This window comes from Gossypium hirsutum, chromosome D09, assembly GCF_007990345.1.
Source record: "Gossypium hirsutum isolate 1008001.06 chromosome D09, Gossypium_hirsutum_v2.1, whole genome shotgun sequence".
NCBI classification, from domain to species: Eukaryota; Viridiplantae; Streptophyta; class Magnoliopsida; order Malvales; family Malvaceae; genus Gossypium; species Gossypium hirsutum.
Genome location: NC_053445.1, coordinates 44,957,094 through 44,983,727, shown reverse-complemented (window position 1 = coordinate 44,983,727; position 26,634 = coordinate 44,957,094). Strand labels below are relative to the sequence as shown.

Below are 26,634 nucleotides of genomic sequence, written 5' to 3'. Positions count from 1 at the left end.
TTTTGAACTTCTTTTGATAGGTAAAATATCCCTCAATGTTTTACACTTGTTTCATAAGAAATTCAACGAATTTAGTCAAATTTGTTATAGGACAGAAAACTTTACCCTCTATTTTGTTTTAAGAAAATGACTGCAAACAGGAGTCACAGCGATAGTATAGTTTTATCAATAATTTTATGTTCTTAAAGCCAACAAATTGCTGGTGAAGCTCAAGGCAAGGACTTATTTGGTTGTCATTCATATTTCATATACCACACGCACAAACATAAAAATAATCCAAAAGGGACACAGAAATTTAATCTTGTAAAATCTTTAAATCCCAAAATAAAGGAAAAACACAGTATTTATGAACTCCCAGGGGCAGCCCCCCCCCCTTTTCTCCTGCTGAAAGGTTGTGCCAAGGAGCTTCTACATCCATCCAGTCAAATTTAATACTACACTATATTAAAAAAAAAAAAAGGGTCCGCTTTTGTCACCATAACTTAAGACACAGACAGAGATGATCTTAACTGTAGAGGTCATCTTCATCGGCTCCTCCAGCGGAAGCTGCAAAAGGGTCAGATGCTGCAGGCCTTGCACCAGTTTCAGCGAACCTAAACTCACTCCCGAATCCCCTTGACTGCTGCAGCGTTTGAGCAAATGCCTGGTATTTGCGGATGTCGGCATCACTGACACTCCTACGAGCAAACTTCATTGATTCCTCAAAATGAGCAGGCTTGATTTCTGCCACTTCATCATCCATATCTTCCTCCATAGCTTCAGGGTTCTCCGCTCTCCTCCTTTCTCTCTCAATATCCTGAGAATTACATAAGATATCTAATGTTATAATCCCAACCTCATGAGAACATTGCACATTCTACCATCTACAGCACAGAACATAAATTTGGCATAGTCGAACCTTTTCAATGTTCTCTCTGATGGCATATTTACATGCGCGCTGACAAATTTCAGTAATATCAGCCCCACTAAAACCTTGAGTATACTTGGCAAGAGCTCTGAGGTCAACCTCTTTTGCAAGTGGTGATTTCCTCAAGCAAGCCTTAAAGATCTGATGGCGAGAATCCTCATCAGGGAGGGGAATGTAGATCAACTGATCAAGACGACCTGGTCGCAAAAGGGCAGGATCAATAATGTCAGGTCGGTTGGTGGCTCCAATTATAAAAACTGTTTTCTTGGCAGACATGCCATCCATCTCAGTAAGAAGTTGATTCAGAACCCTATCAGCAGCACCCCCAGCATCACCTACACTGCTTCCTCTCTATAGTATATAACATGAAGCACGGTTAGAAGACATGCAAGACTAAGAACATCGAATATTGACAAGCATAATTTCATTCTAGAGTAATCTCATAACACAGAACGAAACTCATAATCCATAAAGACATGAGAATTCATTAGCCTTGAACACACCTGGGTTGCAATTGAATCAAGTTCATCAAAGAAGAGGACACAAGGAGCAGACTGGCGAGCCTTGTCAAAAATTTCACGCACATTAGCTTCACTCTCTCCAAACCACATTGTGAGTAATTCTGGACCCTTGACACTAATGAAGTTTGCCTGACATTCATTGGCAATAGCTTTGGCCAGAAGTGTTTTACCACATCCTGGAGGGCCATAGAACAATACTCCCTTTGAGGGTGACATACCAAACTTCTCAAACTTCTCAGGATGCTCCACTGGATATTGAACAGTCTGCATTACAAAGTAGAAAATTAATCCCATTTTTCAAAAAGAGTAAAGAGGAGAAAGAATGGAAAGTAATCAAACCAGTAAACTCTATTACCTCTTGAAGCTCCCTTTTAACATTCTCCAGGCCTCCAATATCTTCCCAACTTACATTAGGCACTTCAACAACCTGACCAAGCATGTAAGGAAAGGGTTGATTATAATCAGAACCGACTCCCGAAAGAAAAATTATAATCAGCAAGAAAGCTGTTCATCAATAGAAGTATCTTTGTCAGTACTCACAGTTTCACGTAATGCTGATGGATTGCTTGTTCCAAGAGCAGTCTGGAAGTGCTCATTGCTAACTGCCATAGAGTTGAGTATCTCCGCATCTATTGACTCATCTTCCAAGTCAATCACATCCATCTTTTCCCTGATGCACTGTAATGCTGCCTCAGTACAAAGAGCTGCAAGATCAGCACCAACATAACCATGTGTGTCCTTGGCAATTCTTTCTAAATCAACCTGCATTATTAAGTGAAGTACATTAGATTCACTAGTTCTTTGGAAAGGAAGAGAAGTGAAAAGATGTTCTAGGAAAGAAAAGCTTTTGACATTACATCGTCAGACAGCTTCATGTTCTTTGTGTGGATGCGAAGCACCTCAAGACGGCCAACTTCATCAGGTACGCCAATATCAATCTCCCTATCAAACCTTCCAAACCTTCGGAGAGCTGGATCAATGCTATTGGGACGATTTGTGGCCCCAATAACAATGACATGTGCACGGGATTTAAGCCCATCCATCAATGTCAAAAGCTGAGAGACTATTCTCCTCTCAACTTCACCATGGGTCTTCTCTCGCTTGGGAGCAATTGAATCGATTTCATCAATGAATATAATAGATGGTGCATTCTTCTCTGCTTCTTCAAATGCTTTTCTGAGATTGCTTTCACTCTCTCCAGCCAATTTTGACATGATCTCAGGACCATTGATGCAAAAAAAGAAAGCACCAGTTTCATTTGCAACAGCACGTGCAATCAAAGTCTTTCCAGATCCGGGAGGTCCGTAAAGCAAAATTCCTTTTGGTGGCTTCACACCAATTGATTTAAAGAGCTGTGGATGCCTCAGTGGAAGTTCCACTAATTCCCGAATCTGAGCCATCTGTTTTCTCACTCCACCAACATCATCGTAACCTACCTCATCTAATCTATCCTCATCTTCTCTCCTTACAGGCTCTCCCTCGCAGAATATCTCAGTATCTGGGGCAACCACACAGTACTCAGGAGGGTCAGTCTCAATAACCTTGAATTCCACACTTCTCATTCCACCTCTCACAAGGAAGAGGTCACCCTTCCTCACTGGACGGTATGCTTCCAGAAAGTAAGCTGTAAATGCCAAACTACGGCAGTCAGTATTTATGGACCACATTGTCAACAATTCAACAATAAGTTTAGTGCATAATTATGTTAAGAGGCATTGTTTATCAGCATATGACAAGTGATACAGGAGAGCAATTATAATGCAGACAAGTACACACAATTAAATGCCAAACTACAACGTTGTCAAAAATTCAACATTAAGTCCAGTGTATAATTATAATATGAGGCATCTATTATCAGCATATGACTAGTGATACAGGAGAGTAGTTATAATGCAGTTACATCCACACATATAACTGAGCCTCCTATAAACTATAACAGTCCACCTCAGATGCATGGATAAAGATACCAACAAAAAAGGAAAGACAGACTATAAAGTACTTTCAACATCACATATAGAGAGAGAGAGAACGAAAGAAAGAGGGGGGAGAAGCAGGAAGTCTCTTGAATAAGATTAAAAATTATTTATCCAATTAATCAATTACTCTCATTTATATTAATCAAGAAATCAGTGAGCGTATTAAGAAACCACATCTTATACTCTCGTCTTACTATTGATTAAGAGAAAAAAAACTACACCTCTTTACCTAACCAAAACTATCACTAATAAATTATAAAGACAATACTAAATATACGTTCAGATTAAAAGATAAAGAATAAACTCACGTTTCAGGTAAGCATCAAAGAGATTTCCAGTAACCCCTTCAATTGTGTCATCCACGGGCAAGATGTGCACACGTTTTCCATACTTGACATCAGGACACTGATGCACAGAGACAACATCACCTAGCCTAACCCTCAAGTTTGACCTCACAACCTTATTCATCCTGATCTTTGGCTCATCGCATGTGTCATCAGCAAGAGCAATGCAAATGGTATCTTTCCTCTTTTTCCCCTGTGGACCAAAAGAATAATGCAAGGGACAAGATTAACAAGATAGAAGCTTAAAGGCATTGAAAATTTATATTTATAAGAAGAAATACAATTCAATGACTATCCAGCCACATAAAAAAGAAAGCTTCAAACAGGCAATGCCCACAAAACTATTGTTGCACATTCCTCGGTAAAGATACAATCTTTGCTGACAGACTTAGCAAATTATCTGGGTTAACTAAACTATTGACAGAAACTAGAGAAAAATTTGACCCACGACAACATATCATGTAACAGCCCACGCACCTGCTTTTTACTGCCAATCTACCACAAGTATAACCTAAATTGAAGATGAATACAAACTCCAACAAAACCCCAGGAAATCCATCAAAATAAACCCAAAAATTTCAAACATCTTACTGCAAACGAAACCCTAAAACACACACACACACAAAAAGCCAACTAAGACGAACGAATACCCATTAAGCAAAAGAAATCAGAAAACTAAAAGAACCCAAAGAAGGGAGATTAAATAAAATCCAAATCTGAAGTAGAAACCTTGATCAGGATAGTGTCACCGCGAAAAAGCTGAAGCTTTTCCATGGTATCAGGATGAAGAGCAACAACAGAGTTATCATCGTTGATTGCCTCATCAACAACAAGTCGGTTCGGTGCCTTCTTTCTTTCCAAGATCGCAGTACTAAAATCCTTCTTAGTCCCCTTCCTGAAAACACAAAATCGGAACCAAATTAAGTAAAATATAAAACAAACCCATCAAAGAAAAGGAGGGAAGAAAATCTGGGTACTCACGAGTCAGATGATTCTGCTTGGTTAGACATGGTGAATTTGGGTCAATTAAAGAACCGAAAAAATAAGAATAAGCTTTGGGGTTTGGCGGAATATGTATGTGGGATGTGAAGAAAAGCGGTGGGTTATTTATAAGGAGAATTAAAAGGCTGCTCCGTTTTCTTGTTTGGAAAGATAAGGTTGTTTTAGTCAGATTGCAACTCTCCTTCTTTGCTTTTCGATTTTCGAACTCGGCCTTTGGTAATTTTCTTAACCTACTCTTATATATATTTGGTAATTTTTTTTTCATTTGTATGACCATTATTATGGATGTAAGTGAATACGTCTAAATATAATTATATCTATTGATACATTTTGTTGTTTTATCAATTTAAGAATTGCAATAAGTTTGAGAGAGGGATACTCTCACTATATTTTTTTTTTCAATTTTTTAACTTACTCAAATCCTAGTAGGTAATATTTAATTTGTCTGAGAGTAGGTTAAACAAAAAGTCTAGTTCTTTCCACCCTCAAATTTTTAACATTAACAACTTTCAAAAATCATCAGTAGCATTATAATTTTATACAAATAAAAAAATGTTATTTAGATTAATTAGAAAAAAAAAGAGAGGAGAAGTTATTTTGTACTTTGGAAATAACCTTGCTTCACTATGTTATTATGCTTCTTATTTTACTGGTTAAGATTTGAGCATGATAATTAGTAGCATGTTATATCCTTTAATAGCAATCATTATTTTATTTTAATTATTTTTTATGGAGTTGCTCCAATTATTGGTGGTATTATTGTTGCATCAGGGGGGAAGAGCTTTTATCCATAGCTGTTAATTCAACAAAGGAATAAAACATGTGGGTAAGATATTAAAGATCCATTATTCTGGCACTAGTTCAACCATTTTTTATTCTCTAGAATCTTCCATGCTCCAAATGTGAATTTTCTTTTCCTTCTTTGTTATTAGTATTTTTCTTTTCAATCCCAACAAAAATTGGATTGTTGGGAGAGCCATTGAATAATCTCCACACAAAAACATAATACCAAAAAGAAATAATTTAAATTTAAATACGATACCAAGTGATTAAAACGTGTTTGGATAAAGGATTTATAAGAAAGATTTTATGTGTATAGATGCTTTCAAGATTCTAAAAGTAAACATGTATTGTTGAAGTAAATATATTAAAGATTTGTGAGCAATTTCCAAAAGGAATTTCGGTAGGTTAATTTTATTTTTATACTTATTTAAATACAATTTTATCATTACTAATTTAAAATTTTATAAATTATAAATATAGTTAAATGAAAAAATTTTCATTCCAAGGAGCTAATGAACTTGTCACATCTATACTTTTTTATACTTATATATTAAAGTAAGTTTGAAAGGATTTTCGACATATGACACACTCACCATGCTTTTCTTTTTCTTTTTCTTTTTTACGTTTTGTAAAAGTGGTTAATTTTTAATTTTGGTTTTTTTAATATGTTTAAATTTGATATTTAATCCTTATATTTTAATTTCTAACCTATAAAAGTGGTTAATTTTCAGTTTTGGTCAATCAATATGCTTAAATTTGAGATTTTTAATCCTTATAATTTAATTTCTAACATAATTTGGTCTCTATATATATTTTATAATATTATTAATTTATTTAATATTTTTATAATGTAATTAATTAGTTCAAATAGTTAATATACCATTAACTTTTCAATTAAAATGTTACGTGGTTATATATAATTGGAAAGTAAATTTATAAATCCAAAAAATAAAGGGATTAAATTTTTAAAAATAAAAATAGGAGGACTAAATTCCGATCGGGGTATCAATCCAAGGAGAGGCATCATACCAATTGACTCACGAACCAGTACGAATCAGTTGAACCAGACTAAAAAACCAATTGAACTGGTTTTTTATTTTCTAAATATATATTTTTTTTATTTTTTAATGATTTATTCAATCGAATCATATAAATTAGTGGCTTGATTAGTTCGACCATCAATTCGGTTTTAAAAATCTTGCTTAAAATATATTATAATTTTTAATTTTTTTACTCTATAATTTGATATAAACAAATAATCAACTCAACATGAAGTATGAGTACAACATAATAATATTTAGAAAATAAAATGAGGATATAATTTAGTCACTTTTTTATTTGTTTGCTAACATTACAAGGTAGATATATATTCCCTAGTAGGGAAAAGCAATTGCATTTGAATCTTTAATTTCCCAAAAAGGGAAAAGTGTTCAAATTCTATATGCTTTCACCCAACTCAAAGCAAGTTATCGAACCCACTACAACTTTCCACCCTCATCACCAAACTCTCACATTTCAGCTTAACGTGCTAAACCCCAATCGGTTTACTCATAGACAAACCTAGCATTTTCTTTTTTTTGAGCAAGGTAATAGCAATTCGATCCAGCTCACTAAATCCTTAGACCCAATAGCTCACTGGGTGAAGCGGAATTTTATTTATACAGCATTTTATTTATACGATGAACTTAAAAAACTAATTTTTATTATATTTAAGAATTTTTTACATTCACTAATCATATTAGATTTTGATTAAATTTGAAGTCGAATAAATTCGGATCCTTTAAATAAGAAAAAAGTGGAATTTTATTTATACAACATTTTATTTATACGATGAACTTAAAAAAATAATTTTCATTATATTTAAGAACTTTTCACATTCACTAATCACATTAGATTTTGATTATATTTGAAGTCGAATAGATTCGGATCCTTTAAATAAGAAAAAAAGTTCTCTCAAAGTTATTTTTTTTATCCATAAGGCTTTTTTTATCCATAAAGCTCAAATTCGAAATCTTATTTAATAGATATTAAGTTCATTATCACTTAAATAACATGATATATCCAAATTTAAATCACAAATTCATGATATTTTACTTTTCTCTAACTTCTTTTATACAAAAATAATATAGTGTCTTCCGTTGATATCTCAATAATTGTTATTTTAATGTAAGAAGTTTTGTCTAAATAATCTTTTTAATAATTTAGTTCCATCCTCCTCTCAAATATTTATATTTTAAAATCAAAGAAACTTCATCTATTTTTTATTATAAGGTTTGACAAAAACAGTTACTGTTATCTCAAATTTCTTTATTTACTCACTCTTGAATAATATAGGGATTAAATTATCTTGCTTACCACTGGAGATTTTAATTCCATTTTGTGTAGCTCGGAACATCAGGGAGGTGCCAATGTTCGGAATACATGTTGCAAGTTGTTTTAGGATTTTGTGTTTCATAATGGGCTTTGTGATATGGGATTCATTAGTCCTAAGTATACTTGGATGTGTGGGAATTTATCAAAAATATCGGACAAAGCTATTTGTAACGTAAAATGGGATAATTTTGCTCTTGATTCTTTGGTTAGACATCTGCACAAGTTAAAATATGATCATTGTCCCATTCTCATATCTATTGAGGATTTGAATGCTCGAAAGAAGGGTCTATTTTGTTTCTTGGTTAGTTGGATGTCCCATCCAAAGTTCAAAAGAGTTGATAGCCTTAGAGTGCTTTGGTGGGTTAAGTAAGCTCATTGAGACACTTCAGAAGTGGAATGGGGAGGTGTTTGGTAATATTTTTAGGCTAGTCCATTTCTTGATTTAAGAGATTCGACATGCTCTTGATTTGTATGATTTTAAGAGACTTTGTTGTCAGAAAATTTCACTAAAAATAGAACTTGAAAAAATATTTATTCAGGAAAAAATATCATGACAACAAAAATTAAGATGTGAGTGGTTGAGTAATGGTGATCGAATCATAAATTATTTTGATAGTCAGTCGCTTGTGCAAAAAAGGTAATCAAATTAAAGCTTTAAAGTTACAAGTCGTAATTGGTGTTTTGACCAGGAGATTTTGAAGGCTAATGTTATTGACTTTTATTCTCGACTATATGGTATTGACAGGCCATGGTTGGGTCAGTTTTCGTTACAAGGCCAATTTCTTTGCCTTTCGAATTAGGAGATAGCGAGTTGAGAGAGGTAGTTTCTTTTGATGCCAAATTTTATTAGTTATAGTGGGATATTGTGGGTCAAAGTATTGTTGACTTGGTTCATGATGTTTTTCCGGGGGTGTCATTAATGAGTCTCTAAACTAGATCCTATTGGTTCTTTTACCCAAGATGGGTGGTTCGAAATCCTTTACTTAGTTCAGGTTGATCAGTATTTATATGCTGTTGTATAAGATTTTTACAAAGAAATTCTCTTAAAGGAATTATGTTGAAATTTATCAAATTCACCTAAATCAGTTTCGTTGTAAGGTGGTACATTAAAGATAAAATTCTGATTACACAAGAAATTATCCATTCGATACAAACTTTATTTATAAATTGATAAACAAAATAATTTACTCACATAAATATGCACTAAAAACCAATTCTTTAATGAACTAGTTAAGTGCTCCCTCTCCCATGTATATTAAACTTAAACAAGTTGTTCTATGTATAGTATAACGTGGCTTGACAAAACGCATTTTGTAATGACCCAAAATTCACAAGCATTGGAAAAAAAGTATATCATCGGGCCTCCGTCTTAGTAAATTGAGTTTGAAAATAATTATTAGAAATATTTACTAGGCTAGTTGTGTGTTTAATTAGGTATTAATTGGGTGAATTTAGTTTAATTAAGAGAAATTAGGAAAAAGGACTAAATTGATCTAGGGGTAAAAGTTGAATTATAGATTAATAAAAAATAAAAAGGATTAAAATGGCAATTAAGCCATTAATAAGAAATGGGACGGTAAAAGTGATAAAAATCTTAGATTTTTATGTTTTATATATATTATTTTATTATATAATATATTATATTATATTATATTATATTATATAAATTAAATAGATGACAAATGTATGGTAAAGATTAAGACAAGTGTAATAATAATAATTATATAGGTACACTTGTAATAAAAATAAATATATGCTTAAATAATAAGTAAAAGATTTTTATTATTATTAATATTATTAGTTATAATACAAGAAATAAAGTAAAGTAAAATAAAAAGACAAAGAAACAAAAGAAGAACAGAATAGAAACAGAGAAAGAGACGAAAAACAGGGGAAGAAAAAGGGAAAGAAAAAGAAAAGGGGAAATTGAGATTTTAAAGCTTCAAGTTAATTGGTAAGCTAAATTTAGCCCTTTTCTCCTCATTTTGATGTTTTAGAAGCTTTAAAACAAAGTTTTGTTGAAATTAAGTGGAGGTTATGGAAGTTCATAGGTTTTTGAATATGATTCATTTTGAACAAGTTGTTAAATTAGGGGTTTAGTTGATAGAATTTCTAGTTAGAATAGATAAAAAGATTGATTTGTAAACTAAGTTGTAAGTTTTACATAGTTGGGATTAAGTTATAAAAAGCCTTAAATTAGGGTTTATGTTGAATAAATGAGGGAATTGAGGGTTTATTTGATAGAGTTTCTAGTTAGAGTTGATAAAAGGATTAAATTGTGAACTAAACTATAAGTTTTGAATTTTAAGGATTAAATTGAGGAAAATTTGAAATTAGTGAAAAAAATGCTGAAAAATTAGTAGATAAATTTGAGTTTAGAAGAAATTTGAGTAGAAATAGAGTGTGAATTAAGTTTAAAAAAAAATAAGTAAGCTTAGTTAAAATTAAATTGGAATAAGTAGGAATTGAATAAAATTTAATTATTATTATTATTAATGATTGTAATTAATAGTGAAAATAATTATTATTTTCGTAGCTAACAAGAAAAACGAGGCATCGGCATCCAAAGAAAAAGAAAAGATCGTTGAGGAGTAAACGCGTATTCCGGGTTTGTATTACTATAACTTAATCTATTTAATAAATGCTATATTGAAATTGTATTCATGAGGCATTTAAAGTAAGGTAAGTGATAACATTTGAAATTAAGTAAGAATATGTGTAAATATTGAAATATATGTGAATTGAAATAATGGATGTTTTGAATTGTTTGAGTATTTGAGATTGTTGTGGAAATGGATTTGAAATTCGGAAAGTAAAATAATACCCTATTAACTTATCGGACTAGATTGGATACAAATGGCATGCCATTGGATTTGTGATGTGATGATGAGATTTGTAGTTCGGCCGAGAAGATAATTATATTATTATATGCTTTGGTTTATCCGAAGAGGCATTTAATGCCTTATTGGTGTGTTAGGGAGGATATGATACATTGGTGTGTTATGGAGGATTTAAATAATTCCGGGTGTGTTTAGGTTGGATAATCTGGTGTGTTTGGGTGGAATCCGCGTATCTGTCAGAGTCCGAGCTTTGTTAATAGGGTAAATAATTGAAATGAAAATTTGAAAATGAAATTGTTGATTTGTCACTATAGAAAAATACGAGAAAGAATGTATGAGTTAAATTATGAATTGAATTAGAATGAAAATATATATATATTTAAAAGTTATGGAATGATATATGAATATGTATATTTGGTTTTTAAGTGATTTATAAAGATTATGGTCAATATTTGAAATTTTATTATTATTAAATAGTTTAATTTATAGTAATACCACTTAGTATAAAAATACTCAGCGTACGGTTGTTTCCGTGCGCAGGTTGTAGAAGTCAAGTATTGAGCCAGCATCCAAAACCAGACCCGAGTTCAGCAAATTTTGGTGATGTATATTTTCTTTTAGAATGTGGCATGTACATAGGATGTGTATAAACGTTATTATGTTTTGAATATAAATAGCTAAAAATGTTAGTATTATAAATCTAAGAATTTTAATGAAAGAAATTTATCCATTCCAAATTAATTAGTACATTGATAAATTTAAATTGATATTGAATTAATTGAGTTTGATTAGAATGCATTTAGAATAGAAAATAAGAATGTGAAATGAATTGGTTGAATTGGCTGAATTGGTTATGTTTGTAAAAATTTATGGTTTTATTTGCAGGAGGTTTAGTGTAAAAGTAAGCAGAAATGTTGCCGAAATTTTTATAAAAAAAAAGGTCAATTTGTAATTTTTATATGAATTTATGATTTTATTTTAATATGTTTGATATTTATTTAAGAATTATTGTAAATTATTAGATATGTCCGGGAATGCCTCGTAACCCTATTCCGGTGATGGTTTGGGGTTAAGGGGTGTTACACATTTAATGTGTATCTAATTACACAAAAATAACTTTCAAATATGTCTTCAATAAAGAGCATATTGGCACAAATTTTCTTGATATCAAACTCCATGAAGATTAAATTTCTTATTTATGAAAACTTCAATAACATTGAAAGTCTTGATTCGATCTTTACTTGATTTGATTTTTGCACAATATATTTTCAATAATGAGTTCTTAAAAATCCTTAAAGATAAGTAATTAAAAACTCCAAATAAATTTATTCAAAATATGCGAATCAATTAAGGTTATAATAATCTGATAGATGTTTCTTAAATTGCAATTGAGATTGCATCTAGCTTTTGTAGTGCACACTAGCAATTTCCAAAAACACATGTAAAATATATATATATATATAGTAACCAAAAATAGCACTAATTAGAAAACTCAAACCAGCACCGATGAAGTCAATAACAATTAGGGAGGTCCAAAAAACAACAGCAAAGTCAATGGTGGTGATCAAAGAACCAAACTATAGGGAGGAGGACTTCATGTGTCATCACATGAACAAAAACCTAAAAATTGTTGGTGGTGTGTGAAGCTTATCCATAAAAGATTCGGTCATTGAACTTTGAAGTTTGCTTGAAAAATGAGGCTAAAACTCCATTAAGGGAGGCAATGAGAAGAGAAAACAAGCCTAATTGGATAGATGTCAAATTTGGATTTATAGGGTTTGAGAGATTAAAAAAAACCCTGAATCTAAAGTTTTAGACTAGAAATCGGAGAGCAACAAATATAGGAGGAAGAATTCAACTTCTATTGCATTGAACTTCAACAATTACAAGGATATTTATACTAAAAATTTATGCTATCAATCTTATAACTTATCAACACAATCTTATAACTCATCAATTATACATGGTTTATTCCGTTAACATTTGAATTTTCTCATGCTAATAAACCCTAAAATCAACAAACTCTTTCGTCGAATGCATATGCCTACCATACAATTCAACCAAAAACATGCAGGGTTTTTCTTTTTTTTTTTTAACTTTCTAGTTGCAATGAAATATGAGAAAGCTGAAGTTATAAAATACGATGTATTAACCTATGAAATTTTATATAAAATACAAAATATCTTAAAACACGACTGTAACATGATAAATACACAGAACAAGAATTATTGGCTTATTGGGTCTAATTCTTGGCTAACTCAATTCCCTATTGGCAGAATTGCTTGTCAAGCAGTTTCTCACAAACGTCTCAACAATCATGTAAATTGCAGTTGCTTCCAATGTCCGGCAAAACAAATTCCAAGGAAGTGTGCTTGGCATGTATCTGCATGATCATCTGATTAACAACCTGATAAGATTTTTTATATATAAAAAAAAGAACTGACAAGATGCAACCATGGAACTTGGAAGAATTAATAGCTTTACCCTTCTCTAGAATGGCATAACACAAAATTGAAGCTTGTTGGATTAGCAATATGAGGAAGCATATGACTAAACTTACTTCCAAGAAAGGGTAGACCGTGTCTGTACCAGCACCGAGTTCTGTTACAGGTGATCTTCAAGCAATATGTGGATAGTTCAGCTACGAATAATGTCTTAAAACCAGAAAATGCCCAATAACTTATTCAAGAGCCAGTTGATTTGGAAAGCATTAATCTGTACATAGGAGCGCCTCTATCTATAACATGTTGCTCCCAGTCCGAACGAATGCCAAATGGGTTCTCCTCGAGCCATGCATTTCCATTGATTCTTATATTGTATTGATCATGCGAAAGATGAAGTTTTCCCTTTCCGTACTGCAGAAACTGTTCTTTCATTCTCATAGCAACTGCTTCGACATCAGATTGCAGAAAGACCTGAGAATAAAATAACCAATAAACCAACTATATGACTCATTGTTGTCTTAGTTGCAACTGAGCATGGCCTTTTGTAAATCACATTTACTATCATTTGATTATTATCAAATCACTGCAATTTCAGATGTTCCGTTTAACGCCAACGTAAGATATAACTACCATCTGTTATGTTGTAATCAACAATGGCATAAAAGAACACAAAGGAAAACACATCCGATCAACTGCAAATAGTATTTTCAATAATGTTATGAATTAATCTTCTTGCTGGTGATAATTTCATCAAAGAAGTGGAGGAATATTAGAACTTGTGATGCACATGATGGAACCTCAGGGGCTCATGTATTGCAACAAAATTATGTTACCTTCCCCTTAGATGCAAGAAGATCAGCCACTGCTTCAATTAACGACCTTTGCAGCATGCTCCACCTATTTTCTGGTTTGTTAAAATCCGGGTTTGGACACTAAATGGAAAAAGTAAGTATGCTTAAAGTTCAATATTTGCATAAAGGAGAGGAACAAAGCCTATTTTGCATTTCCAAAAAGAAAGAGAATATCACAACTTGAACTCAGTGAATATTGTTGTCTACCTGAACTGAAACAAGAACCAATTCTCCTGGGTAACTGGAGACAATGGAACGGAATGTCGTTGTTGCATTTGAACCAATAAAGTACCTACACATATGACCGAAGCAACATGGTGATGATACTGAACTGAAGTCAGGTCAAAAGTGATATAATTCTTCAATTAGTCTTTATCACAATACATCTTTTTCATAATAATTGCAAGAGCTCTTACGCGTTTCTTATGCCAGATTGATGAACAGAATCCAGACAACGTTTTACAAGCTGCAAAACTAGTACACTATTAAGATAGACCAACTGAAAGGTGAAATAATAATCTCAAAACCAAGAAAACAATAAAACAGACCTTTCCATTAATCTCCAAACCAAGAAAATTCAGATCCTTCCTATTTTGGGCCATTCCCATGATAAAGAGTCCATTGCCTGCCATAGACAATCCAGATGCAAGAATTGATTATAAAGAGGAAAAAAGGCACAAGGTACAGAATCATTCTACTAAGTGAGCCATTAAACTACATATTGTGTGAAGTAGTAAATAAATATAGATCATTATCAAAAAGGCATTATTTGCTTTTTCTTTTTCTTTTGGGACTATAATAGGAATAATTTGTTTAAGGAAACATGATAAGTACCGCTTCCAATATCAACGACCAAAGGTTGGGATGCATCATGATAGGCCACACTCCAGTCAATCTCAAATGGGTATGCCTGCACAGATAGCATCCACTTTAAGCAGACTCAAAAATCTGTAACTCTTGGATCTTTGAATTGCAAAACCAAAACCATTAAGAACAATCCTTAGCATTTTATGCAAGATGAAATAAGGAATCAGTTCCGGAAGATAAAGAAATTTCAATGATGCTACCTTTAGTATTTATCATACATGTCAAGCACATTTCTCCACGGTCTTTGGAGTGAAAAGCAAAAAGTACAAGTATTACTCTAGGATATGATGCAAAAATCTAAAAAAATGTACTTTAAATAACAATATGGCAGTAATGCGAAGTAAAAGTTGAACATAGATGCAGTTGGCGTACTCTATTTAAGGACATGACACCAGGCAGCTTTTGTTCTTTGAGAAACTCCCATACAACTGAAGCATTTTCTAGCACATTGAAAGAAGATAAAGAGTTTGATTCATTTTTTATTACTTCACATGCTGTACTCCCAACAATTGTTATCTCACATTCACATTGACTCTGTTTGCAAAGCATCTGAGCCAATTTAGAAGTTCCAACTGTGCAAGGTTTGGAGGAACTGAATTTCACTGGACCAATCCATATAATCTTCTGTAATATGTGGAGCAAATGCATCAGGTAAGTCAGACCATGAGAATCACCAGAATTAGCATTGAGCTAATTGAAAATGGCTGACACAAAGAAAGCTCGAAGGACAAAAATGATACAGCCACGTAAAATATAGGATTTTTTTTTCTTTCAAAATAATAGGTATTGATAATTTCTTCATACATGCTTGCTTTACTGCATAAATGCAAATCGATTAAACAATAATTTCAATGGTTGATAAAAACATTATTAGTCACCATTGAACTTAACATCAAATTAAGGTTGTCAAATATACCGTTTGACATACTTTGCAGCTCAACCAGTAATATAAAGTGATTGATTTGTCTACCAGATCATGTCGCATTTGTAACTAGGTAGCCAATCACACCAATGTGCCCTAAATTTTCTAAAGTTATGAATGTCAAAGTATTGAATGCCAAAAATCAGTGATGTTCTTGCAAGTTGATCATTTAATAGATCCTCAACTAACTAAGGATGCTACAGAACAATTTCACATGAAGGAGGACCTATGCTCAACCTAAAGTAACAAGCATTTGTCATAGTACTACGATATCCATTTCCACTTACCTTGGAGTTTGTTACCAGAGAATATATTTCTTCCAATGACCTAGGTCCAAGATCAACAGGTAGCCAACCTAAACAGAAAATTTTCTGTATGAGTACTTTAAAAGAGAAAAACCATTATCTATATATATTTTTATTATAGAATTAGAAATTTAAAAGGAATAGCTCAACCATATATCTAGTTTGCTATAGTCTAACATACTTGCAAAAAGTATATGAACCATAAATGCAGCATAGCAGCATATTCATTTCCAATGGAAAGATGAATAAGATGAAGGAGAAAAGGTTAAAAAATATGGCTACTACATTGTAAACCGTACAGCCAATCATTTGGTACTTAATTTCAAATTTTGGGCTAAGTATTTAAAAGATAGCTATTTCAGAAAAGGGGAAAAAAGATCATTGCATCATAGTTTACATAGAAAAGAGGAACCAAAAACGAAAAGCAAAAGAAAAAACAATAAACACAATTATATTAGAATGGATGCAATTTTACTAGCTGAAACTCCATGAGCAGGAAAAACTTCCAATTCCGTAGGAAGATGCTGATTTGTGCACCAAAAATCTTTTGGATATGACATGAGAACGTTCTTATCATGTGCAAACTGAACAATGTCTAAAGCTGCTTTACGTGCATCACGTTCCACCAGATTAGTTGGAATACTGTGTCCTAAAGCACGCATTATCTGAAAGGACATTTGTCCAACAAAGACCAATGCATCACATCTAGATGCTAAAAATTGTAAAGCCGCTGCTTTGCTCTTGAGATTGCCTCCTCCAATCTGCATCAAGTCATAGCAAGTTACTGACAAGTGAAGAACAAAAATAAATAGAAACATTTTCCTAGAATTACTAGGAAAAAAAAAGAAGAAAAACCATACAACTGCGAGATATGGTTTTTTCTTAGTTTTTGCAATCTTCTTTAGCTGATGAAGGTTTTCTTCAAAGGAAAAACCAGCCATAGAGGCATAGCAAAAACGAGCAACACCAACTGTTGATGCGAGAACTTTATGAGACTGACAAAATGAGTCATTAACAAGAATATCAACTTCTGATGATAAAAGTTCAGCGAACTTTGAACAGTTGGCAACTTCCTCTTTATATTCAGAAAGATTCTCAAGCAAAAAGATGTCTGCTTTCTGCAGGTCTTCCCTCCTCAGTGGTGATTTGCAAGAAATACATCTTAAAGCAATAACTTTGAGCTGGAGAACCGATGACAAGATATCTGAAATGTAGAGACAATAACATATTAACCGCAGAGCAATCTTTAAACTAATGGGTTTAAGGCTGGATAAAGATTCAATTGTGCCTCATTATTTAATATCTGTATGGCCCAATATCTTTTATTTATAGGTATAAATGAATTCCAGACAAGGTTAATGAAATGTTGTACTTTCATTTTGAGATGGCTACTCCACTATATGCCAGTATTCCGAATGTTAACACAATAAGTTTAGGTTCTAACTTCTAACTGTTAATGCTCACCAGTAAAAGCTTCTCTGCTGAAGACAAAAACCATCAAGAGCTTAAACTAAAAGATGGAATGGCTTAAAATACCTGCAACAGCTTGTGCATCAAGAAGTTTGGGATTGATTTTCCTACTCCATTCACTCACGAGAATCATTTTAGCCCCACATTCGTGTAAGTACTTAATGGTGTACAGTGCTTTCGAAGCAGACAGAGAACTCAAATCCAGTTTTCCTCCAAGCAAAATGGTAGAATCAAATCTCACCATAACAACTTTTGCAACAAGCTCCTCTTGAGGAAACTCTCTAAGAGTTTGTACGTGTGGCAAGGCCTCCAATTCTCCGTCATCATAGAGACAAGTCTGGTAAAAATCCAATTGGGAAAGAAAATTAAACTCAGCCACCTTAAGGGGAAAATGTTTTCACCAACTTAAATCAGCTTAAGCTAATTTAGCCAAGAGGGCATACAAATGCAGCTATAATAGCCAGCCCTACAACATAGAATCAATTCCATGAACCTACATTGTAAAATGTTTGTTTCCAAATTTTTTCTTTTAAGCATTGTTACAGAATTAAGTTGTTGATATTCCATAGATCATGCATATGGAGAATTCATTCAGATGATCAATGAGAAGACAGATTCTGGCTTCTTTGAGTTATCTTCGTATTGTACACAGGATTAATAAGACAATCAGCACAATTGTCTTAAACTTCAAAAAATATGCTAACACTGCTCGTTCATAACTACCAATGCTCATCCATACCTATGTAATTCATAGAAAAAGAATAACATTCACTCAAAGCAAGGCTAGGAAGCAAGGAACCTTTTCTTTATGAGAGCTGTTAACATTACTTACAACCTCCAAACCACCTAGCAATAAAATAACTTTGTGAAAACAATGAAAGAAAGAAAAAGAAGTAAGCTTGAACCATTAGTCTCAGTTTTCAAAATACATACCTTGGAAAGATAATTGGACGTTATTTATTGGAAAAGAGCATGACCCATGTTGAAGCAACTTCTTTTCTTTCCTAGGATAATTGCGGGAACTCAACTTGTTTAATGAAAGAGTTGTCTGGACTGTCTTCAAAACTGGACTCATGTTCTCCCTGCCAAAGCAACAGGAAAAAGAGTTGAACAATACGAAAGGAAAATTGCTAAAAGTAAAGTCTAAAGATTCAAACCTGCAATTAGATTCAATGAAAGCCAAGAGCAACTGAGTGCAATTTTCAGGACTGAAATTTCCTCCTTTGTTTTACTGCATTCTCTCAGCAACCAACCATAGATAAGAAGTCTTAAGAGTAGCTAATGAAATGCTGCGTTTAATAAAAGAAAGCAAATACTTTTCAGAATTATCGAAAAAAAGAATTCAGAATATAATATAACATGGCCAGTACGACGCCGTTTCCTTCAGAACTAAGATTTTAATATTTAAGTGGTTCCTTTAAATAAAGTACAAAAAAGAAAAATTGTGTTTTCCGTTGGCTTTTAGGTTGTGAATTGTGAATCGACGCCGTCAACGATGGGATTAGGTTTCATGGTCGGCGTTTTGGGGGTCCTATTCCTCTTCCACGCAGCTTATTCCACAATTCAGTGTAAAATTCCGGTAACTTGGTATTCATCTCTGATCTGATTTGATGGATAAAGTTTTAAATTTTCTTTTTGATTGGGTTTTCCAGATAGGGGGCTGTTGAAGATTATGGAGGAGGAGTTTTCTGGTCCGCCCATGAACGTAAGTTTGATTGTGTTAGATCTGATTTTGTTAAGAAAATTTTGTTCTTTAAATCTAAAGTAAGTAATTGATGTGATAAGTGCAGGTGGTTTTAGAGTTGCTTCTAGGGTTTGTTTTCTGTATTTCAGCTGCCCTAACCGTGCCCGGGAATTTTCTCTCCATACATCCTGATTCTGAGGAGAATAGGTATGTAGAAACTATATATTTGTTTCTGTTCTCAATGTTTATAAAGATAAATTATTGGATAAGCGTGGAGTTCAGCGGATTAATTTTCCATTAGGGATCAGATCAGATTATCTAAAGTTGTTGCTGTTTGCATTCATTTAACTTTGGGGGGAAGAAGGAAAGTTCTGGGTCCTAAGAAATGTTACTTGGATTCTGCATTTTTCCCTGAAGTATCTGTGATATTAGCAACATTTATGTTCAACACATCCGTTGGGGCGTGACTAAAATGTGAATAGAACTTAGAAGATTGGGCATGTATGTGTTGAATATACCTTTATCTGGCGTTTTAGTCTGGGTAGCGTAGTAAATGAAGTTGTTATTGATGTCTTAGGAATCATGATCATGGTCGGACTGCCTTTTAGCATCTTGTATAGTTGAAATAAGCTGTGTGCCCCACATATGATGGTGTGATTGTATTTCATAAACTACCTTTATCAATTTACTGTGCGTAATCTAACATTTGAACCTAGTGATTTTGAATTGAATGTTAGTAGGTAATCACAGGTGTGAATCTTCACCAGTTTTCACACAGACCAATATGCCATAGAAGGTCTTAGTGTGTTTAATCTTTGAGTATATCCTCTTGAGGAATTTTCCTCTACACTCCCAAGTAGATCCACAATCAGCTATATCTTTTGAATAATGAACTCAATGAGAATCCAGCCAAATTGGTTTTGACTAATCATTAATATAGCAAACAAGCACTGCAAAATTCTATGGTAATAAACACACTACTGTGCTTTGCTAAATTAATAGCTATAATGTAATTGCTCTCATGAACCTCTCAGCCACATGCTCACGCATACTGGCTGATTATTCTTTTCAATTTTGGTAGCTCTTCGACGTCATGCTTTCCATAAAAAGGTGTGCTAGTGAAACTTCAATATGTGATGCATAACTCAAATTGTGTTCGTAGGAAGTGAAAATTTTAGAATTACTACTATTGCTTTATTGTTGTACAACTGTTATATGGCGCTCTGATATCGAAAAGTATAATCTGGAATGCAGGATTGTTTCTTTATCAGCAAACTTGGACTTTATGATCTTCAATCACAGAGCGAAAGCACTTCCTTTAGAAACTGATATGAAGCTGAAGCATTAAGATCAATGAAGCTTCATAGTCCTTTGATTAAGGAGATTACCACTGTTGGCAGGTCTGTTGAACGTAAGAGTAGAGAGCCTATGTCTCAGGTCATTGTCGATTGTTTTCTGAAGTGGTAGTGTTTTTTAACCTTTCATTACTTGCTAGAATTTGGATTTTGGCTTTCTTGTTTACTTCTATGTTACTTTGCCTGACATACTGAACCCTAGTTTTTAGTTGGAATCATTATAAGGGCTTCTACCAGGCCAGCAATTCAATATATTATTCTTCTTTACATTTTCTTCCGTCTGTAGTCCTAACCTGTTTCATGTTTGGCACAGAGCAAATTCTTGAATTTCCAATTATATCCAATCCAAAGTGGGTAGTAATTCTTAAACTCCAGCTATAATCTAATTTTAATCCTTTTATTCATTACTGTTGGTTTGTTGTTGAATTGCAATTGACTTCAACACAGTCCTCTTAGGGACAGTTCTTCATTGCTTCTGAAAAGTGCTGGGGAAAAGTACTTTTGAGAAGTATTTTTGAAAAGTTTAGTTTAAAATTTGAGTGTTTAGCATTGCTGTTAAAAAGTGCTTTTGAGCAATAAAATATTCATTTTGGACATGTTATTATCAAGTAACAAATATGCATTTAAATAATATTTAAATTAGTTAATATTATTATATTTTAGTAAGAATATAAAAAAATTATTATAACTTGTTAATATTTTAATATATGAAATATAAAATTTAAATATTTTTAAGCAATAAATATTAATTATTTATAAAATTTAATTAGAATATATAAATTATATTTTAAATATTTAAATATAATCATTAAATATTTGTAATTAGTATTTTAAAAAATATTTTTTTATTTTTAATTAATGATTTTAACATATTTGTAATTAAATACTAAAAAAAAAATTATATTATTGGAGGGATGAAAAAGTAATTAAGCATCAAAAGTGTTTTTCGAAAAGAGAAAAAGTTAAAACTTTTAGTTTCTCATTTTCAGTTTCTTTTTTGAAAAGTTGAAAATTTCAGTTTGTTATTCACAGTTTTTCTTTTAAAAGTATTTTTGAAGTCAGAAGTGTTTTTTTTAAGTAATGAAGAACTGACTCTTAGTAATCTTTTAGTAAAAGGATTGAGCCTATCATATCGTTTATCTTTTAGATAGTTACAATGTTATCCAGATATGCAAGATCGACGGAACACAAACTGAAAATTTCTCCTGGGGTCCATAATTAATCTTGTGTGGATCCTTGGGGTTTGTGTATTCTTTTCTATTCTATTATCTCATGGTTTTGAATCATGGATCGTGCGCTGTCGTGGACAATTTAACCATGCATGCACATTTGATGCACGATATCTAGTCCAATGTCATGAATTTGGTACAAACAATTTTCATCTGCAACCCAAAATCGGGGGCAACGTTTTGTCTACTAAAGAAACAGACGTGGCAGCGTCGGCATCAATTGGTAGACTTGTCAAAGACAGCTCTGCAAAAGTGCAAAACGTATCATCAACTGGTGCAATAATAGAGTTTCGGATTGATCTGTTGCTCGAGGAGTATCAAGTTGACCACCAACTCCATGCGAAATTCTTGGGCAAGAGTTGCAAAATACATTCTGAACTCGAAGATATGTTGTTCACATGTGAATGCAATAATGCTTGAACCTGAAACACTGCAAGTTTAACTAAAATGATGTGTACTTCTGTATAAATAAATAATCAATGCAATCCTAGGGTTCACATTTTAAGGGTAAGGCAGACAAGCTCAATTGACAAGACTACAAAGAATAGCAGAATGCATATAAGTGTGTGCAATGAAGCAACTAAAGAGCAGTTTCCTCTCCAATTTTATGTTGCAAACCAAAAATGGTATAAGCAATACAAAGTGTTGAGAATTCAGGACCCTTTAGAAAAGGGGAATTTCTCAGTTGTGCTCGAGAATGGGTGAGCTAAAGTTATTTGTTGCACTCAGATATCTATGATACTCACCATTTATCAAGTTACTAAATGCAGAAGAACAGGAATATGGTTGCACTCAAAAAGGGTGCTCTAGTCATCTTTGTAAAGCAAGATGAAGCATGGATGGAAAATCCACGCTACCCAAAAGTTTATTTTGTTAGTTATATGACATGGCGGTTTATGATTTGTTGAATTTTTTTAACAGATATAACAGTATAAAATGAATGATAAAAAAATAATTTAGATACCATTTATGATAAAAAATGAAGTTCAGGTACCAACTTGAAAAAAAAAATGATATAATTTAGGTATTGATTTATGAGTTAAGCTAATTTTTAAATAGATTTAATGATTTCACTAATAGTTGGATTAATGGAGATGCCAACTTAAGGAAAATGGTATAGCTTAACGGAGATGCCAACTTAAGGAAAAGGGTATAGCTTAGGTACCAATTTGTGGATTGAACCTTTTAATAATAGCAAAATTGGACAAAAAAATTTAAATAAATAAATTCAGAGGACTCAATGTCACAAAATTAAAGTATAAGGACTATATTTTAAATTCTAAAAGCATATAAGGAGTTTTGACAGATTTAAACCAAAAGAAAATGTTTTGAGTCCATCATCGTTATTTGTACAGTTCTGAAGCCCAGAACTGTGTGATGGGCTTCTTATAAGCGATCGTCTTTTAAAATCAACTTGGAACTGCCTCCTCCCCTCAAGCGGCTCCCTCACGTCAACAACAAACCGTCAGCCGTCGCAGGTTACTCAGTCATGCCATCTTTCCTTTGAATCTCTGATACATGTTTCAGTCTGAACTGATTACTACAATTTTTGGGTGTGTAGTGGATAGATATGTCCTTTAGGGGACGAGGACGAGGGCGGGGAAGGGGATTTGGTGGGCGTGGCTTTGGTGGGTACGTACCGCCAGAACCCTTTGTGCTTTTCCCTGTAAGTGATGTTCAACTACTTATTTTCCAGGCATGGGTTCTGTTGTAAACTATACACAATGGTTGAAGATTATATTGTCTTATTTTGGGGGATTTGCAGGATATTGAACTACCTGATGTAAAAGCTGTGCCTGAAGAGAAAATCTTAGTCGTTTGGAATTCAAGGTTGCTAAGCTATTGGAAAGCCTCTCCTTACTATCTTGAAGAACATGTTTCAAAGAGTGAGTGTTTCAAATTGTAGCTTTTTTTTTTAGTTTGAATTGGTTAACGCGTTTCTTTGTTGTAAATGCATCATATATTTTGCTTCAAGTGAATGATCTTCTTGCGCCTAATCAATAATATTTTAACCTTATTTGCTTCTTCAAATCAATAATCTTTGAAAATGTGAGAAGACAACTTATAAAGGGTGCTTCTTGAGAAACAAACAAGTTTTTTCCTTCAGTCGTGTGAAAGTTAATGCTCAAGTGCATAAAGCAAAAATGTCAAACTAAGCATTTGTAGCAGTTGAACTCTATGGTATGGTATGGTATAAACTCGCTGGAATTTCTTTTTTTTTTGTCATTAAATTGCGTGCCGCATGTTTACAAGTGTGTCAGCCAATTTTCTTGGATGCAATCTTATACTTATTATTGTTAACTTTTCCCATTTTCCAGCCGCATGCCAATATTCTTCTTGCAAATTCATATGTTATGCTGTTTATGTTATACCTGTTTTGATATTTCCCTAAATGTTATGCTAGAAAGCCAGAGTATGGATATTGAAAGATTTTCTGACTGGGGGAAGCCAAAGAACACCTCAAAACGTGATAGCCTTAACCAGGTTCTACAACTCCAATCTCATAATTTTCCTAAAGAATTGATTGGAGGTTTGCAACTGAAACAACTTATGGAAATATTTATCTGATTGTAATTATATATTTATATATATTGTACTTGAGAGCTTTCATCTTTCCCTTTGCTGGTTCGGTTACAATCGAATATTGGAATTTCAGATTCAAAGAGAGCGCAGCGAAGTGCCAAAAGAATGCGATGGAATCTAGACTCAGGTTTGAAACGGAAGCATGTGTTTATTCTTCATTGTTTTCCTGTATTTCATATTATATATTTATTGCTTGGAGTAATAGACAGTGAATGGATTCCTCTAATCAACATAATTTTTTGACTTTGTGTACCATGAAGAAACTCTCAACCTTCTATGTGTATATGATATACGGGCATTACCAGTCTAGAAAGTGCTTCTATAGTCATTAAGCTAGCTGCTTATCATGACTCTATAGAGAGGTGGTTTAATGCTATGTTACTCGGACTTGGGTGTAGGCATCAGATTAGGGTATCTGTTAGACACATAGGTTCAATTCTTTCCAAGATTTTCATGTATAGGTCTTTGGAGCATCATATCTTCATACTCATGTTGGATACGGGCACTTTAGAAAAAAATGAAGAGTCAAAGTAACAGATTTAATGGGCTCAGCAATCATACTTCACTACACTCCTGTGATGATTTTGGAATATTTGATTTGTTTGAAATGATCTCAGAGTAGCTGGACCTGTGTGACGGAATGATTGTTTTCAAGTAGGAAAACTTAATTGTTTTGGACCCAAAGCTTAACACAATCGATTTATCATCATCCTTAGAAGATGGCATCCAACAAGTTTGGTGTTCGAATTCCAACATGTGCAATATCGTTTAGGTTATCATTCTTTCAAAGCAAAAATAGAAGTATGTTGTTTTTCTCCAACTTGAACTTAACGAGTCAGAATAGAGCAACCTAGCCTTTGTTCCAACCTTCCCTGTCATGATGATGTTTTCTACTTAATGGCTTAAGAAGAGTATCAACAACTTTCAAATCTCAGTTTAACAGTTTAAATAACCTATTCTGGTTTACACGTTTCCTATTTGTGAACAGGCCTGGAGAAATTGGATGTGTTTGAGAAATTTGAAAAGGTAAATTTTCCTACCATAGCTCATTAAGCGTATACTTTGGACTTGAATTAACAGCTTATTTAAAAAAAAAGGAAAACCTGTTGGAACTTGATAAAATCTCTGCTTTGTTGGTGTTCTTTTTCCAATCTCTCATAATGGATGCTTGTTGACCTTGATAGACTCATTGTTTACTTGCCAGGATGGAGACAAAGAAGGAAAGGAGAAAGGTGATGGAGAAGAAGAAAATTCAGATGAAGAACAGGGAGCACAGTCTGACGAATCATACAGCGATGATGGAGATTATAATGAGGTTAGCGTAAAGCTTGAGATGCTAAACACTTTTGAATCCAAATGTTGATTAGTATTAATTCACATGATACCAGCATCTGTTATTCCCTTTCGTTTATAAGAGAGTTTAAAGGAGCCCTTTAAAGAACCCACCATAAATGTATAATCTATTTGGAATTTTGTTTCAAATTGGGTTCCTAATAATGTTTACGACTTTGCAGAATGAACATTTCGATGATGATGAAGATGATTATAACATAGAAGATGACCATGATGGTATGCATTTTCTTTTTCATCTGCTTACTATTTGCAACTGAATCTGCGTCTAATTGTTACAGATCGATAAATGTTAACTTTTCAGTATGTATGGGAATAGAATATTGAGTGTTTTTTTTTTCCCTTTTAACTGTTACAGATGAACCTATATATTAGTTGCTCTTCAATTGGAATGGTGGACTTTTTGAAGTTCACTCAGGCAAGACAAGGTGCCTGCTGGTGGCATGATGGTCGCCCGCCATAATACCTGCATCGCGCAGTGCGGTACACTAGTATTAGTTCAAAATAAATATACCATGCTTTCGTAACCTGTTTAGTTACATTGTATATTTCACCATAACAGCACATTAGATACATGGAACGCATGCTAAAGAGCAAACTCCAAATTGACTATATATATTGTTAAATTAACTTTTTGTACTCTTCATATATTTGACATTTAGTCTTTTTTTTTTTTTAAGAATTTAAAAATCCAAATTCAATTGTTAGCCCAACTAAAATTATTTTCTTAAATTTATTAAATTAAAGTTATTGGTTTAATATTTTAAAATAAAAAAAAATTCTCATTTGATATCGCCATTTAACAAATAAAAAGAAAGAAAATATTGT

At 33.0% G+C, this 26,634-nt stretch overlaps 4 protein-coding genes and 1 long non-coding RNA gene across 7 annotated transcripts; 3 read left to right on the top strand and 2 right to left on the bottom strand.

The window, feature by feature from the left end:
- Positions 1–294: 294 nt before the first annotated feature.
- LOC107891143 (cell division cycle protein 48 homolog) lies at positions 295–4,989 on the bottom strand. Its single transcript, XM_016815829.2, has 9 exons — positions 4,730–4,989; positions 4,478–4,643; positions 3,713–3,941; positions 2,286–3,052; positions 1,969–2,190; positions 1,784–1,855; positions 1,411–1,692; positions 899–1,258; positions 295–796 (listed from the first exon to the last, which is right to left on the bottom strand). The coding sequence occupies exons 1-9, from the start codon at positions 4,756–4,758 to the stop codon at positions 506–508; spliced, it is 2,418 nt and encodes an 805-aa protein (XP_016671318.1). The 5' UTR covers positions 4,759–4,989; the 3' UTR covers positions 295–505.
- Positions 4,990–10,442: 5,453 nt separating this feature from the next.
- Positions 10,443–11,675, top strand: LOC107892872 (uncharacterized). The gene is made up of 2 exons (XR_001682647.2): positions 10,443–10,514; positions 11,287–11,675. It is a non-coding gene; the product is annotated as an uncharacterized lncRNA (long non-coding RNA).
- Positions 11,676–12,863: 1,188 nt separating this feature from the next.
- On the bottom strand, positions 12,864–18,896 carry LOC107891144 (phosphoglycerate kinase). Of its 3 annotated transcripts, none has more exons than XM_041100845.1 (15): positions 18,763–18,896; positions 18,539–18,687; positions 18,405–18,451; positions 17,672–17,942; positions 16,996–17,339; positions 16,611–16,896; positions 16,118–16,185; positions 15,281–15,532; positions 14,876–14,951; positions 14,590–14,666; positions 14,458–14,507; positions 14,249–14,333; positions 14,024–14,122; positions 13,307–13,661; positions 12,864–13,141 (listed from the first exon to the last, which is right to left on the bottom strand). In XM_041100845.1, the coding sequence occupies exons 2-14, from the start codon at positions 18,678–18,680 to the stop codon at positions 13,431–13,433; spliced, it is 2,028 nt and encodes a 675-aa protein (XP_040956779.1). In that variant the 5' UTR covers positions 18,681–18,687; positions 18,763–18,896; the 3' UTR covers positions 12,864–13,141; positions 13,307–13,430. The 3 variants fall into 3 exon arrangements, with proteins under 3 accessions (XP_040956779.1, XP_016671319.1, XP_016671320.1); XM_016815830.2 differs by having other exon boundaries at positions 12,864–13,129; XM_016815831.2 differs by lacking the exon at positions 12,864–13,141 and having other exon boundaries at positions 13,403–13,661; positions 14,024–14,087.
- A 94-nt stretch (positions 18,897–18,990) lies between these two features.
- Positions 18,991–20,911, top strand: LOC107891145 (membrane magnesium transporter). The gene is made up of 4 exons (XM_016815832.2): positions 18,991–19,173; positions 19,258–19,310; positions 19,396–19,496; positions 20,544–20,911. Exons 1-4 carry the CDS (start codon positions 19,101–19,103, stop codon positions 20,635–20,637), a joined length of 321 nt encoding a protein of 106 aa, XP_016671321.1. The 5' UTR covers positions 18,991–19,100; the 3' UTR covers positions 20,638–20,911.
- Positions 20,912–23,188: 2,277 nt separating this feature from the next.
- On the top strand, positions 23,189–26,452 carry LOC107891146 (nucleolar transcription factor 1). The gene is made up of 9 exons (XM_016815833.2): positions 23,189–23,351; positions 23,435–23,539; positions 23,639–23,759; positions 24,278–24,403; positions 24,530–24,583; positions 25,445–25,482; positions 25,661–25,771; positions 25,971–26,025; positions 26,165–26,452. The coding sequence occupies exons 2-9, from the start codon at positions 23,444–23,446 to the stop codon at positions 26,179–26,181; spliced, it is 618 nt and encodes a 205-aa protein (XP_016671322.1). The 5' UTR covers positions 23,189–23,351; positions 23,435–23,443; the 3' UTR covers positions 26,182–26,452.
- The last annotated feature ends 182 nt before the right edge of the window (positions 26,453–26,634 follow it).